We start from the raw sequence: 14,571 nt of genomic DNA on the forward strand, positions 1-14,571 counted from the left end.
TTTACTTACCTGCTTTGATTTTCAAGATTAAGAAACCATATCTTTCATGTTAACTATGTTGTGTTCAGTGTAAATTGGCAAGACTGATGCTTATCCACTTACAAATTGTGACATTGATGCTACATGATTAAATAGAGACAACTTGTAGTTCATAGGTGTGGATACAGTGGTGGTTGTCTGGATTATAAGGTGCTGAAAGCCCTTCTCAAAATTTTCATGTGTTACCCATTCTTGGTTTCAGTTTGTAGTCCTGTTTCATTACTGTTGGGTTTTTTGTTTGTGTTTTCTGTTTTAGTCCTTAAATTTTTGGTTAGATTAGGTTTTCTCTAAGGTATGTCACAAAAAAATTCTCTTAAGATCAAAGTAAAGATGCAAAATTTAAATCACTGAAACCAAAGTATCTTGGAAACGTTGAGTACTTTTATCTAATACTACCATAGTTATAGATTAAATTCTATATTGCAGTTACACTAGCAATTTACAGAAATAAAAAGTGATTATACCACCTGTTTTATAGACAACAGCTAGATGCAGAGGCAATGTGATCTGCAGCCTCAGACAGCATGTGTCTCATAGCTCCCTAGTCACCTCCTTCTCCAGTTAGGTGAAGGTTAGCAGGCTTTAGGGTGTGCAGCACATATGGATCAAGGATTGCCAGCACATGATGAACCTGGTGACCGGGGTGTAGCATTGGGAGAAGATTTAAGGGATTTTGTAAGGACTTTTGAGCACTCTTGAACTGAAAGAGGAATCAAAATAAGCAAATAATATATTTTTGAATATTTTGATTAAAACCAGTGTAGTAACACAGTTCCATTAACAAATTAAGCCCGTGTATAAACAAAAGATTGACTCAGACTAGTATCCCCTCCAAGCCCCTGATCATCGGTCAACATTAGTTAGTAATAGAAACAGGCTTAATGAGCCACTTGATAACAGGAGGTTTGTGTGAACAGGAGAATTAAATCGGTGACTAAGTTGTTCTACTGACTTTCTGTTTTTATCACTGAGAAAGGTGTTTGAAAATCTTGCATTTTTCCATCAGTTGATTAGTTTGAGGTTGACATAAATTGAATAGGCAGGGTTATTTTTGAAATTAAATTCCTCTGAAGTGCTGTTAAACAATTACTTTATTACATATATATGTTTTTTCTTTTTTTACAGCTCTGTTAATAAACAGGTAAAATAACACTTCAGAAACAGAATGTGGCTTACCTTTTGCCTGAAAAGGTGAAATCTTTTCAAATAGAAATGGCTGATAAAGGTGGGAAGATCATTCCAGGACAATTGTACATTGAAGTGGAGTATGACTATGAGTATGAGGCCAAGGACAAGAAGATTGTGATTAAGCAAGGGGAGAAATACATCTTGGTGAAAAAGACTAATGATGACTGGTGGCAAGTCAAAAGAGATGAAAATTCCAAGCCCTTTTATGTGCCAGCACAGTATGTGAAGGAAATACCACGAAAAGCGCTGATGCCACCTGTCAAGCCTGCAAGCATGCTGCCAAATAATGCTTTGAAGTTGACACATGGATTACAGAGATCAACTGAAAATGTGAATAAGTCACCAGAGCTTTCTAGTTTTGGAAAATCTTCTCCAGTTCAAGTGTCTTGCTTAGTTCGAGATGCCAATCAAAATCTGGGACTGAACAATAGCCCCGGTCAAACTCTCGGTTTGAGTCTGGACCTTACCCAAAACAATGGCAAGCTTAACAATGAGTTGCAATCTCCCAAGGTTTCCAATCAGTATAGAACCGTCTCCATGGGTCATTTCCCATGTCCCGAGTTCTTGGAAATAGAGAAGACCAGCTTTTTGCATGAACAATCTTGTGATTCAGCAGGAGAAGGCTCAGAAAAAATTCACCAAGATTCGGAGTCTGGAGATGAACTCAGTAGTAGCTCCACAGAACAAGTGCAGGTAGGCTAAAAAAATCATCCCTGTAGATTTGTCTGTGTTGGTTTTTTGTTTACTTATTGCCGTAGTTGCTTGCTACTGTTTTGAGACTTATTCCTAATAAATTCAGATTGTTGAAGTAAAAATGTCTTATCTTAGCATGAACTGGTTATTGAAGACTAAACAGTTGATGTGTGTAGCTCTATTTCTTGCAGAAATACTTTGCTTAGGGGATTAATTCCATTTACATTATCCTGTGATTGAATGTTACAGAAACACTTTTGTTCCTTCTTCATTAGGATTGTTTTGAGATGACACCGAATTTGGGTGTTATTTTCTTCCAGATGAAGGGAGCCTACTGCAGTAACTCTTCACTTCTTGGCTTGTTGAAATAATAGTGATAGTTACTGCCATCTTTCCCTAAGTACGTGTATAGATAGTGGAAGAGTTGTAAACAGATGTATTAGTGGGTTTAATAGTTTAAAAATGGTACACTTAAGATTTATATGTTTAATTTCTGGCTTGATTCTTTTATTTGTAGACTCTCGTTGTAATGAGTCAGCCTTGCCAATTCTGCTTTTTACAACTTTACTTTGTATTAAAACTCAAAACATGTGAGTTTGTTAATTAGTATGGAAGAATCTCAGGAATGATGTACTCCCACTTCAGGCTAAAACTGAGCATTGATGGCTGCCTTCCTTAGTAAAGTGGTTTCTCTCACTTTTCTTTTTTTTTTTTTTATTAACAGGCCTCCCCCACCCCCAACAAAAGATTAGCACTCTGATTTAGATAATCAGGTCACTTCTGGTGCGGGTAACCAAGTTAATTAGTCTATTGTAATCTAGCTTTTTTCTTTGAACCAATGATGTATGTGTACCTACACATAATTGTGTATATAGATAATTCCAACACATCACACCCTTCCCCCCATTCTGTAGGGAGATGTTAAATTATTTTAAAATTCTAAGGTTAAAAGCTCTCTAGTCTTGAACTTTCTTACTCTGTAATGTTAACCTGTTATTGCTTGGGTACAAATTGATCATTGTAGTAAACACCACTTGCCAGCATGTATTCAGAGTACTAAAGGAGCTCACTCGAGTGTGGTAATCAAATAAAAGTTGATGCTAACTTTAGAAATAAAAATCTTATCATGGAGTGAATCAGTACTTTGCTAATAAGAATTAAGACAAAGCTGCTTAGTTAATGAGTGAATGTAGGAAGATCTTAAAGATACAAGATTGTTTGGGTGATTTAGACGTGAACTCTGAACTCTAATATATATTTATTGAAATACTTGGAATCAGTAGTTTTTTAATATCCTATTCTGTTCTTGACCTCATTCTTGAAATTTAAAATTTCTGTAGTTATGGGACTTAATGCCTTTAATATTTGTATCTTTAATGACAATTTTATTTTAACTCCTCCCCCAATAATAAGGAATAAATTACTGAATTTATTTTTGAGTAATTTCTCACTTATGCAATGTGAATATTGACCAGTTTTCTTGAACTTTCTTTGCAGAGTGTCCTAGCTCACTGTAGCTGATATGAGTCATTTAGAACTTCGAAGGATAAAATAACTATTAGATATTTATTTTAGAAGTGTGTATAGTAGCCCATCTACTGCCGTGGTAATTGATTGCCAAACAAATGATGAAAATACTAAGGAATGCTTAGAAACTGTATTCTACTTTAAACAGTCTACCACACTAAAGTTTATATTGTATGTTAAGATAGTTCCTTCTACTGTGTTGACTATAGTGTGATGCATCTCCATCTCTAAAGTAGATGAAATTCATGTTACATGGGTATCTTTTGTCAGATAAGACATACGTGGCCTGCTGCTCAGTTTCCACCGGGCCCTGTGACTGCTGATGCAGAGACACTTAGTCTTTCCACCTTTGTCATTTCCCCCCCCCCCCCCCCCCCCCCCCCCCCAAAAAAAAAAATAAAAAATGCTTGACTCAATGCTACAACCTATTCATAAGTTTGGATTTGAGTGGAGCAGCTATGCACATATTTGTAGACTTCACCAGGCTGTGGAGTTTTCACAGTCCGTAAAAATTACAAATCCTAGTAATGCTACATTTAATCTGTGGAAGAAGCATGGCAGTTTCTGATGTTACTGAAGGACTTGCCGTTATCGTGGTCTTGCGTGACAAGAATCTGGATGCTCAGTGTGTCTTGCAGTTGTTTTATTTTAAAACTGTGAAGTGACTTAATCTCATCATGTGCAATCACAAGCTCCTTAAATACAATGAAAATATTTGACATTTAGTAGCCATAGGGATTAAAGCAGTAGTAGCACCAACGTCACTGTTAGCTCAGTCTAGATATTCAGAGTGCCAGCCTTCTCACTGGAACAGCCTTGTGTTTTTTTTAAAATTCTTTCAATAATGAGCATTGTTTAGTAGAAATCAGCTGTGCAGAAATTAATGGCTCAGAAAGCTGTTTTTATTGCTCTTAGTCTGTAGTGAGAACATCAAGTTCCCAGCTTTCACGCACAAACAGGATTTCACTTCACAAGACTGACTGTAGTTCTCCCTCCCCTGCCTACTGTGGAGTTCGGTTTTACGCAGTCTGCATTATAATAAACTCTAAGATACAGGTGTTTTCTCTTAAATTTGTAAGATCAGAAGCAAGAATGACCTTAATAAAAATACCTTTGTGTAGGTGATTGGGGGGGGGGGGGAGGATTAAGGTGATAGTGTTGAGCCTTAGCCCAAATTTCAGTGTGTTTTCTCTATCCTGAGTACAAATGTATGAGATGCTTCTGTTATGAGATTCCTCTAAGAGGTGGTTACATTATTCTCTGAATATTATCCTCCTTCTTATAATGAACTGCAGGTTCTGCAGCTGTAGAGTCTGAAGCTCATAGGCTTGCTGGCTGTGGAAATACTGGAAGATCCAGAGTCTCTACAGTACTGCATAAAGGAAGGATTTTTTTAGCAGCTGAAATATTATATGAAATGAGGGATAGAGAGGTGACTGAGAGCAGAACTTGCTAATGAAGATTGAAGCAAATGATCTGGTCAAGATACAAGACTGGGTAATGAAAATCCTTGACATTTTATGCGAAGAATTTCCAACTATTGGGCACAACTCTGGTGCGTAAGGCATTGTAAAAATCAGATGTGAGTTTACAGACTTGAACTGTAGGAAGGCTGGGGGTAATTGGAGGAAGTACAAGCTACAATTTAACCAGATTTAAATCTCTGCTGGAGACAGTAACTGCAGGTAGAATTGGAATTGAATCAAATGATTCAGTAGTGCACAGCTGGATGTAGGAATCACAGACACAGTGGTGGTGCTTGAAACTGCGAGAATCAATGAAATTCAATAAAATTTTAGAAAAATGGTGTAAGGTGTGATGTCCCAATCCCACCGGAAAGGCAGAAGATACTCTTCAGAGAGGACAGGGATGGGGGGGGAAAGGAAATTTTTGAAGAGGAGAGTTCTGTAACAGAAGATGGACAATATTTGAAAGAAGCAGATGGGAAGTCCCAGCACTATACAGTAGAACCCTGAGTAATTGTTCTGAAGAAAAAAAAAAATTAGGCATTAGGCATGCCTAAACAGAAAGAAAAGTTGAAGCAAAGGTGGAAGACATTAAAAGAGATCTAAGAACCTTTGGGCAATGTTTGCATGTAAAATCTACTAACAAGTTTTGAGACAGAAGGCATGTAGATGGAGAAAGAGTTGGGTAAATTTATAGATAATGTCAAGAATGGTTAGGTGTTATCTTTATATGGATGATACTTCCCAGTAAAATCATTACAGACAAATTAAAGTCTTTCAGCAATGCTAATGCATAACCTGTGTGAAATAACTTTTTCTCCTGAGTGTTACCTTCCCTTCTGTCATAGGGGGCATAGAATATATTTAACAGTAAAGTACATGCACTCTTTTAATGTTCCTTTTTATGCTTATTAAAAGTTACTTTTAGTGATAGGCTGGTTTTAATCATTATAAATATAGACAGTGACCTATTTGCAAAGATTGTTTTTTCATCCTCTTTAGTAATTGACTATTGCATAAACTGTGAAGCACTAAAGGGGATTATCACTAGGATGGTTGTTTTGCTTTGATTAATTCTGAGTAGTAAAGATCTTGCAGAAGGATCTTTCTTTGTTACCTCTGCAGTTGCTATGGGATTGCTGTAAATTTTTTTTTATTTCAGAAAATAATTTTTTTGTGTTTCTGTAGAAGATGTGAGAGCACGTCTTCTGGAGATCTTGGCATTCTTGATTTTGTCACTTAGTTGAAAACCTCGTGGCAAATCATTAGTGTTAAACTACCTTGTTGGTCAAACATTAAACCTCTCAAATAAATGACTATTACTAGTTTTGTGGGACTCAGAATTAATTTTTTTCTATTGTAAGATATTTTGTGCTGGTTTTTTATTTCATTCATTTGCCTGAATAAATAATTTGACAGTAAGAAGGAAGCACGCTATACACATGAGGCTTTTTTTTTCATAATGAAACTGAGCATGTTTGCAGATTCATGGTGGCATGTATAATGTAATATTTTGAATTATGTTTTAAGTACCATCTTTTTAATCTCTTAACTCCTTTAAGTTGGCATTTGTTATTCAAATGATGTTAAATGCTGAAATATGCCCATTGTAATGAGGTGAAGAATAACTTTCAGTGACAAGGAACTAACAACTTAAGGAACTTTGTAAAACATTAAATTTTTTTTTTTGATAATTCCAGTAACTGCTGCTAGAACTTTGTAAGCTTGAAATATTTTCTAAGTTACATCAGTAACTCTGAATGTTGCTTGTCCAGAAACCTTTAAGGAATACTTTTTCCTGCTTTTTTTTTTTTTTTTTTTTTCCCCCTCTTGCCCCGTGACAACAGGACTGGATAGTTTCACTTTATAGTGGTGCTAGTGGTGCTATTTATGATTGGCTCTGTCTCAGTATTTTTGATATGTAAGTCAGCTATCAGATAGTTGTACCTCTTGGTCTGAATGAGTAATTCTGGATTTAGGTGCCCTAGAATGAGAAGGCGCTGTGTCCCACTAACACTGCCTATAGTCTGCATGCTCCTCTGAATTTCCATGCTGCAAATCAGATTGGCCTTCTTTAAAAAAAGAACCAAAACCCACAAGTATTATGTATGTGAGGCAACTGTTGAAAAAACATAACCTGCGAGACAAGTTTGCTTTAATTGCCTGGCGTGTTCTAATATTGGTGTCGGAATGCTCAGCTGAGTAAGCTAAAGATCTACTTGGTACATGTAGTTTTGTGTTGCGCTTTCAGAATTGAAACAAACATCTAGAGCAGTGTTAAAATTGTGCAAGTGCCAACAGATTCTTCTGACTTTTCACCCCCGTTTACCTTAATTTCATGCAGAAAATGGTTAAGTGCAACTTCCAAGGCATCAACGTACCCTAATAAACCTGTGCCTTTCATCCTGATAGTACTACTTACTAGCTCAAATGAAGCTCCAGCTGTAGTGCTTAAGGAGTAACAGTCATAATATGGAATTGATTTTTCTTTTTTTACCTAGAAAATTGTAATATCTGGTGCACAATATGTGTTTTGGTGCCTAACTGTCTTACCTGCCTTTTCTTTTGAAGCAGTGCAAGATACCACCCTTGGCAGGGGTGATGGCAGAATCTTTAGGGATGGTGGAGTAAATGCTTTAAACAAAAGCAGCTCTAAGAAGAGAAATTGGTGTTTTGTCTGACTTCTGCCTAAACTGAAAGCAGCTGGAGATACCCAGGACTTGCTCGTTCTCCATTGTCAGTGCATCTGTTGTTTTTAAGTCGGGAACCTCCAGATATAGAACAAACTTAAATTGCTTTGTAATAAACAAAAATTCATTTGAGAATATTTGACTGTATCTTGTTCTTACATGTAACTCTGAATATAAACAATTGCTTTTGGTGTGTCTTTACCTAGTTACTGTCTAGGCAGTTTAATATTGCAGTGTTTGCCTATGGAATAAATGTGTTATTTTGTAGAATTGTAAAGAAAGTATCGTTTGTTTCACAGCAGTGTGACAAAATGGTAGGGAACGTATGACTCGGTAGAATAAAATGCAGAATGCTTTTTTCTCTTTTTTTTTTTTTTTTTTTTTTAGGCAGCTCTCTCTGGAATAGTAGACATTTGTGCTCAAAAAAAGGAAAGTAAAATCTATGGGTATCTAGTACTCAAACAGCTGATACTTCTCTGACGTCCCTTGCCAGAACATTTGATTTAAAAGTGATAGAGTGAAACAGGTTTTGTCCTTACGTGAGGTATGTTCTAATGCTAAAGGACAATATTTTTGGACAAAGCAATCTTTCAGGATAGTAAAAATTGAAGACTTTCAAGAGACTTTTGTGATGGTGAGTAATTGGTCAACATAGTGTAAGATTCCATTAACGGATTTTGGATTTAGTTTGTCTTAATATGGCTTCTGATCTAGTTCTTGGGAAAGACTAATGTTTTAGTAGATTGTTTTATGAAAGAACTAAGTTAATGCAGAGAAGCAATCAAACCAGCATAGAGAAAGTAGTACAAAATGGAGCAAAACAAAAATGCAGAACTCTAATTCAGTGGTATTTCTGTATTTTAAATAGCTTGCAGTTGCTGTCCTCCCTCATCTTGAAAAGGAGATAATAGTGCTGAAAATAGCATAGAAGAGGTAAAAAGTAAGGGCGAAGACATGGAATAGCTCCTTGTATGAATGCTTTGGAAAAACCTTACATGTTAGTGGGTGCACATTTAGTACTGCATACAGAGGACTCCTGATTTTTAAGTTGGTATTTTAGTTATTGATGCTGAAATGGCTGAGAGATTGTTGAGAAGTAAAGCAACCTTAATTTTGTTGGGTTTTTTTTCCCCTCTTTCAACACTTTAGTTGTTTGCTCTGTCTTTTCTTTTGTAAACTTTTGACAGACTCAGAGCTTGTGCAGAGTTATGCTCTGAAGACTTGCGTAGGTGTTTGGAGTCTATATTTCAACTAATTCTAGTTCTCTGTAAAACAGTTTTTGTAAATGAAAGCTAAAAATTGAGGAGCTGTCTGAATGAATTGAGCTTATTGCTTATGTTGGGTTTTGATGTTACATTATTTGGCTTCAACTTCTGTTTGCAGTCAGATTCACAATTAGAACTTACTGGCTCCTATCTTAAATCTGAAATTACATATTACATTTTGAATTTCATTAACATAGTTTTAATAATTTCCTTTTTTAATGGTTTGCCTGGGGTTTCTGGATTGTCTTCAGATCATCCAGTTAAATAGCTTCCCTGTGTTCTGTTTAAATGTAGTGATGAAGAACAGAATTTTATGTTTTCTGGTGGCATCTAATGTACGCAGTTGCTAGCCTTTTCTTGCCTTCATGGATTATTGTTCAGTTGAATCACTTTGCTGCTCTGGTCACCACCTGGCTCTACAAATATTGCTGGTACAGCACTTAGATGGAGTGGTGCTGACTTAAGCCGTATTGTGATCAAGTATGTCAATAGCCCATACATACTCCTTTACTGCAACTTGAATAGTCATAAATAGTCTAGTGTGAAGTCTGCAAATCTGTTGGTTTGGAGGACACACTTGCCTTTTTAGCCATTGATGTGATGGCACTTTTACAACAGACGTGCCCATGTAAAAAAATGTTCTGAGAAAATATATCTGGTAAAACCAAAAATATTGTTAGTAAACTTTCTGGTCTTTCAACTAGTTGTTCAACATATCTAATAGTGTTGTATACACATTTCTTTTCTAAACAGCTTGATAGATTGCCAGGATGTTGTTTAGAAATGATTCATAGTACAACAGAAATTTTATATAGTGTTGCATATAACCATTGTTTGTTCTTTAAGCATTTAGAAGAAGCTTTATTCTGTGGTAAAGTGTGTAACACTAAATATGAGATTGAGTGACTTTGATTTGACTGCTTTTCCTGTTGAAATTGAAAAAAGGTGCTTCCCCATATCAATTCCTGGTTATCTGCATCCAATTCAAAGAGCTAATAGCTGTCATGCATAACTGCATTGTGCTTTAGACACCGGGGACTCTATATAATGTGTGTGTATATATACATATATTCGCTATATATAAGGATAAAAATATCAGGGGCCACTCTTCTGTTTCTTAATAGCACTTTGAACTTGTTTTGCACCTCATATAGTGCAACTACCAATTTTAAACTCCTTCACAAAACCTAAGTGAGATATACTCATCAGTATTGTCCTTTAATTCTCCAAATAAGTTCATTTGTCCTGACTGCGACTTTGTCCTTATCATCCCTCCCAGGTGCTGCACTCTCATTTTTAATGGCATCTTCATGCTACCCTAAGGCCCTGTACTTTTCATACCATAATGTGTGTTACCTCCTCAGTGGTTGCACCCACAAGCTATGCCAGAGGATTCATCACTTCCTCCCAGGCATGCTTTTCCCAGCGGGGCTCTATGGCTGCCTTGCTTTAGGTGGGGAGCTGGAGCCTGAGCTCTTGAAGAGGCAGCATGGCTCTGCCAGCGGCCCAGCTGTCACACAGCATTGCCCTTCCAACCCTTTGCCCATTGCTCAGCCACTCATGCTTGTGCCCGTAGCAGATCCTCATCGGTGATCCACTGCAGCCTTTGCAGCAACAAGCTACAGGCTTCAGCTTTACTTGCTTGCTTTCCTCTTGCCTTTGCCAGCCTAAAGGGTTATGTTCTTCATGTGACTGCCTGAGAAGAGAGGACATTTATGGTGAGGGAAGTAAAATTTTAGAGATACTTTTTCTTGTTATTCTTCCATGCTTTTCTCACGAGGAGAGACCTGTCTCAGTTCCTTCTCTTCCCTAAGTTTGAGAGCACTTGTTCCTATAGCAGCTTGTGGGTTGTGATGCATCAAGGTGTGAATTTTCCATTAAGTTTCTTTACTTTTCAGTTAACTGTATGTGTAAAAACTACATGGCATCCCTTCTTTCTTTTTCCTAGCCTAGTTCATAAGTTGCTATTGTAACCCTCAGTTGAGCAAAACTTGCGTATACTGAAATTTTTTTTTGTCTTTTATGGAAAACCAGAAAAACCCAAAGCTCAAGTGCTTTGCTAAAATCTAGCTTTAAACTCTTTTATTCTTCTTTTCTGGCTTTGTAAAGCTCTAAAGCCTCAGCAGATTTTGTCCAAACTTACTGTCTGATGATACCACATATGGTAGTTGAGGGCTGTAAAGCCACTGCTCCTTTGCCATGCTGTTTATTAAAACAAATAAAGAGAACGTTGTGGAGTAAGATGTTACACTGACCATTTCTTGTTTTGCAATTGATTTTCTGAGGAAAGTTTTTGGCTGTAGCTTGAAGGGGCTGGATTTAGATACTGTGTCCATAGGTGGTTTCAGAAATTCCGTATGCTTATCCTGCTCTCACTTCATCTTCTCGCAGTGCATCCTTACTGTCTGTCCAGAAACTACTGCTTTACTTCACTGTGTATTATGTTAAAAGGTGATTTGAGCACTGAGGATCAGGCTTCTGTGTTGTCCTTGGTATGGTGGGATCTGAGCTTGAGTGCAGCCTCAGAATTGTTGTCATGTAAATAAAATTCCACAAATACTGTATCTTTTTGTATCTTCTTAACTGTTATCTGAAAAAAAAAAAAAAAACCAAACCCCAAAACTGGTTTAATACTGAATTTTATTTAAGTAAAGTGGTAGTTGCAGACTTACTTTATTTTAACATTTGTTTTAATGTTGAAACACAGAATGAAGTGACAAAAGTATATGTACTCTGGATAGTGAATTGCAGAAATAGCTGTTCTTAAAAGCGAAAGAAATTCTTGCTAGTGTAAGGAAAATAAAAGGGAAGAAAGTGCAGAAATGCATGTGTGTTTCATGCTTTCTGCCCTGAAACTGGGTGGCAACAAAGTGACTGCAAGTAGGGAGAAACAGATTAAGAAATAGGAAGGACAGACATGTCTATTTTTAGCTGTTGCAGGGGAGAAAGAAGATGCCCCCTGGTTGAGATTCCCATGAGAATTTTATAGTTTTGCTTAGTTCTGCTGTAAGCAGTATATATAGCCTATTGCTGGGTATTTCTGGGATAGTCTTTAACAGTATAATTGTGTACTTGCCTTCAGCATTTTAAAAAACCCCTCAAAAGTGATCTTAAATCCCTTATGTTTTTGAAGTTAGGCATGACGGGTTGGATGTATTTCTAAAAATACTCATCCTGCTATTCAGTACGCTTTTGCAAAACAGAATCTCAATGTTAAAATTAGAGTAATTGTAGTCCATTATAGCTCAGTTAAAAGTTGAGAATTAAAAAATTGTCTTGGAAGCACCATGGCATAATTACAGGCTTTTTTTGTGTAGTCTAAAACAGCTACTAAAGGAAATATTTTTTAAAAAAATAATTCTTATATAATTGTGCCAACTACTAACACTTATTTCATCCTGTTACATCTTTTAAGGCAGAATTTTAAACTGAAGTCTTAGCTTGAACTGTTGTGTGTATGTCTTGTCTGGCACAAGACTTGGCGTTCTATGTTAACCTTCATCACAAGAAAAAGGTGTTATGCATGATGTAATAGTGGATGTTCTTTGTCTTAAGTTATTTAAATATATGAGTTTGAGGGACTTCAAGCAGCCCTAATAACTTCGGAGTTTTGATTGTGTGCTGGAGCATGTATGTTGTTGAGATATTTAGCATAATAAATTAATACAGAAAGATCCCCCAACTTGAAAAGGATTTGTAACGAGCTGTTTGATATGTTTAGAAGGACTTGGACGTTTTATCCTAATTCTTCATCTCTCCCCTCCGGTATAAATGATGAATGCTAATATACGTGGGATTTTTATGGTTTATTTGGAAACTTTAACATACAAACTACATAGCTGAGTAGGTATGTTTACTGGAGGTGGCAATACATGAATAGCCAGCTTCTGGTCCTGTTAGGAGCCCGAAGTGTAATGGGAATTTAGTTTTAAAATGCTTTTCCAGTAGAGCTGTGAACTTTATTTCCGTAAGGGTCAAAATTGGAAGTATTTTTCCTGGTCAGAGGGGTTTTAAGCACAAAACACATCTAAAGTATTGGAAAAAAATGTTCATTTTAATGCCAAACATTTTTTACCTCATCTGCTGGTGCTTTAAGGTCTGTTTGCTTCAGGCAGGCTGGTGAATGTCCCATTCCAATGTACTGGGAGACAGTAAGGATGTCAAAGAAATGCAGTACCTTAAAATACCAAAAACCCCTTTGAAAATTAAATTGTAAGATCTGCTCTAAGTTGTTGTAGAGTGACTTTGTCTTGCATATTGTGCAAAATCTCTCTGTCTGTCACAGAACCCACTAATTGTATTCAGTGTTACACAGTAAATGTTGAGAGAATACTGTATCTGAATGCAAATTTAGTAAAAGATAATCCAGTAGAGGTACTGGTGGTTTTTAAAGACAGGAACGTCTAATCTGTTCACTGTTGGTTGAAGCTTGCCAGGTGAAAATGAGTTTTGATGTTAAAATAATGAAATTTTAGATATTTTAATAATAAGCTAAATGAGTAAGTGGGAGTTTAACATCTAATTTTAATGTAACCATTTAAAAGATTATTTGTTAGTTGAAATTATGTTTACGTATGTGAAAAAATGATGAAGAGTGCGTGAAAATGGCTTTTGTATCTTCTGTAAGATTCAGTGATGCTTGAGGGAAGGTTTATGTGGAAAAAACAGCCAATGGAAACAAGCTATCAAAAACATATCAAACAGCTTGTTCCAAATCCTTTTCAAGTTGGGGGATTTTTTTGGTGTTAATTTATTATGCTAAATATCTCAATAAAGGCATGCTTTATGACAAGGGTGGCTTTTTTTTTTTTTTTTTGATTGGCATTTGTAGCTTCTTGTTGCTGCTAGATCTGTTTTGTTACTGTATTCCAGTATGACCAAAAGCTTTGTACTGCCTTGGTGAAAGGTGGTGTTAAACTTCGGTTTCTTCTCAGTATAGATGATTCTCTTAGCAGAGTTTAGCTGTTTAACATCTTCCTGTAACTCTTGTCCTGCATTTCTCCTAGAAGGGTGGCTGCCAAGGCTCATTGTACCTTGAGGCTTCATTGTAGGTTTTGATATCATGGCTGTGCTGTTGCCATGCCAGATTATTTGCCCATCCTCTAATCCCTCATTTCAGTGGCAATCTAAAAAGCACAGCTATTAATACTTCCAGTAAGTGTTATTTAGGAGATAGAGCTAATCGCCCTGTATACTCAATTGCTGCTCTTGTGAAGACAAAAGCATTTGGAGCAATGTTAGCGTAAAGCCAATTTAGGTATTGAAAGTTTTCCAATAAGCTTTATCTTTTTAGTATAGCTGTTGTACTAGATGTGACTGAACAGCTAAATCTTAACAGTCATGAAGCAGAATAAGCTCTATTTATTGATGGTAGTGTTGCAGAAAGCTCTCTGGGCAGCTGGCTGATTAGCTTGCAGCACTGTTACTTTTATATAGGCTCTCGTGGGACCTGAGATCTGAAGCTCCTACAGTGCCTGCAGTTGTCTGTAATTCACCTTTTTAGAGAAGCTCGGTGAAATGTCTCTAGAAAGCGACATAGAAATCAATGGTAAAGTATTCTTGTGAAAGCTTGTATACAGTAATTTTAAATATACTGAAAACCTTGTTTTTCTCTCTGCTTAGTTCATGGCAAATTATTGTTTTTCCAGAAATAGTAAGGCTTTATATGCCACTAGTTTGATACTCTGCTTTAGCTAAATCATC

The 14,571-nt window shown here is 36.5% G+C and overlaps 1 protein-coding gene across 5 annotated transcripts in view; it reads left to right on the forward strand.

Moving 5' to 3' along the window:
- Positions 1–14,571, forward strand: part of ARHGAP12 (Rho GTPase activating protein 12) — an 80,639-nt gene that overhangs the window by 4,716 nt on the left and 61,352 nt on the right. For all 5 annotated transcript variants that reach the window (XM_074900023.1, XM_074900025.1, XM_074900026.1 and 2 more), the window contains exon 2: positions 1,165–1,920. In XM_074900023.1, coding sequence (XP_074756124.1) covers positions 1,252–1,920 — 669 coding nt within the window. In that variant the 5' untranslated portion in view covers positions 1,165–1,251. The remainder of the gene's footprint in view (positions 1–1,164; positions 1,921–14,571) is intronic.

The sequence above is a fragment of the Athene noctua genome, chromosome 2, assembly GCF_965140245.1.
Source record: "Athene noctua chromosome 2, bAthNoc1.hap1.1, whole genome shotgun sequence".
In the NCBI taxonomy this organism is placed as follows: domain Eukaryota; kingdom Metazoa; phylum Chordata; class Aves; order Strigiformes; family Strigidae; genus Athene; species Athene noctua.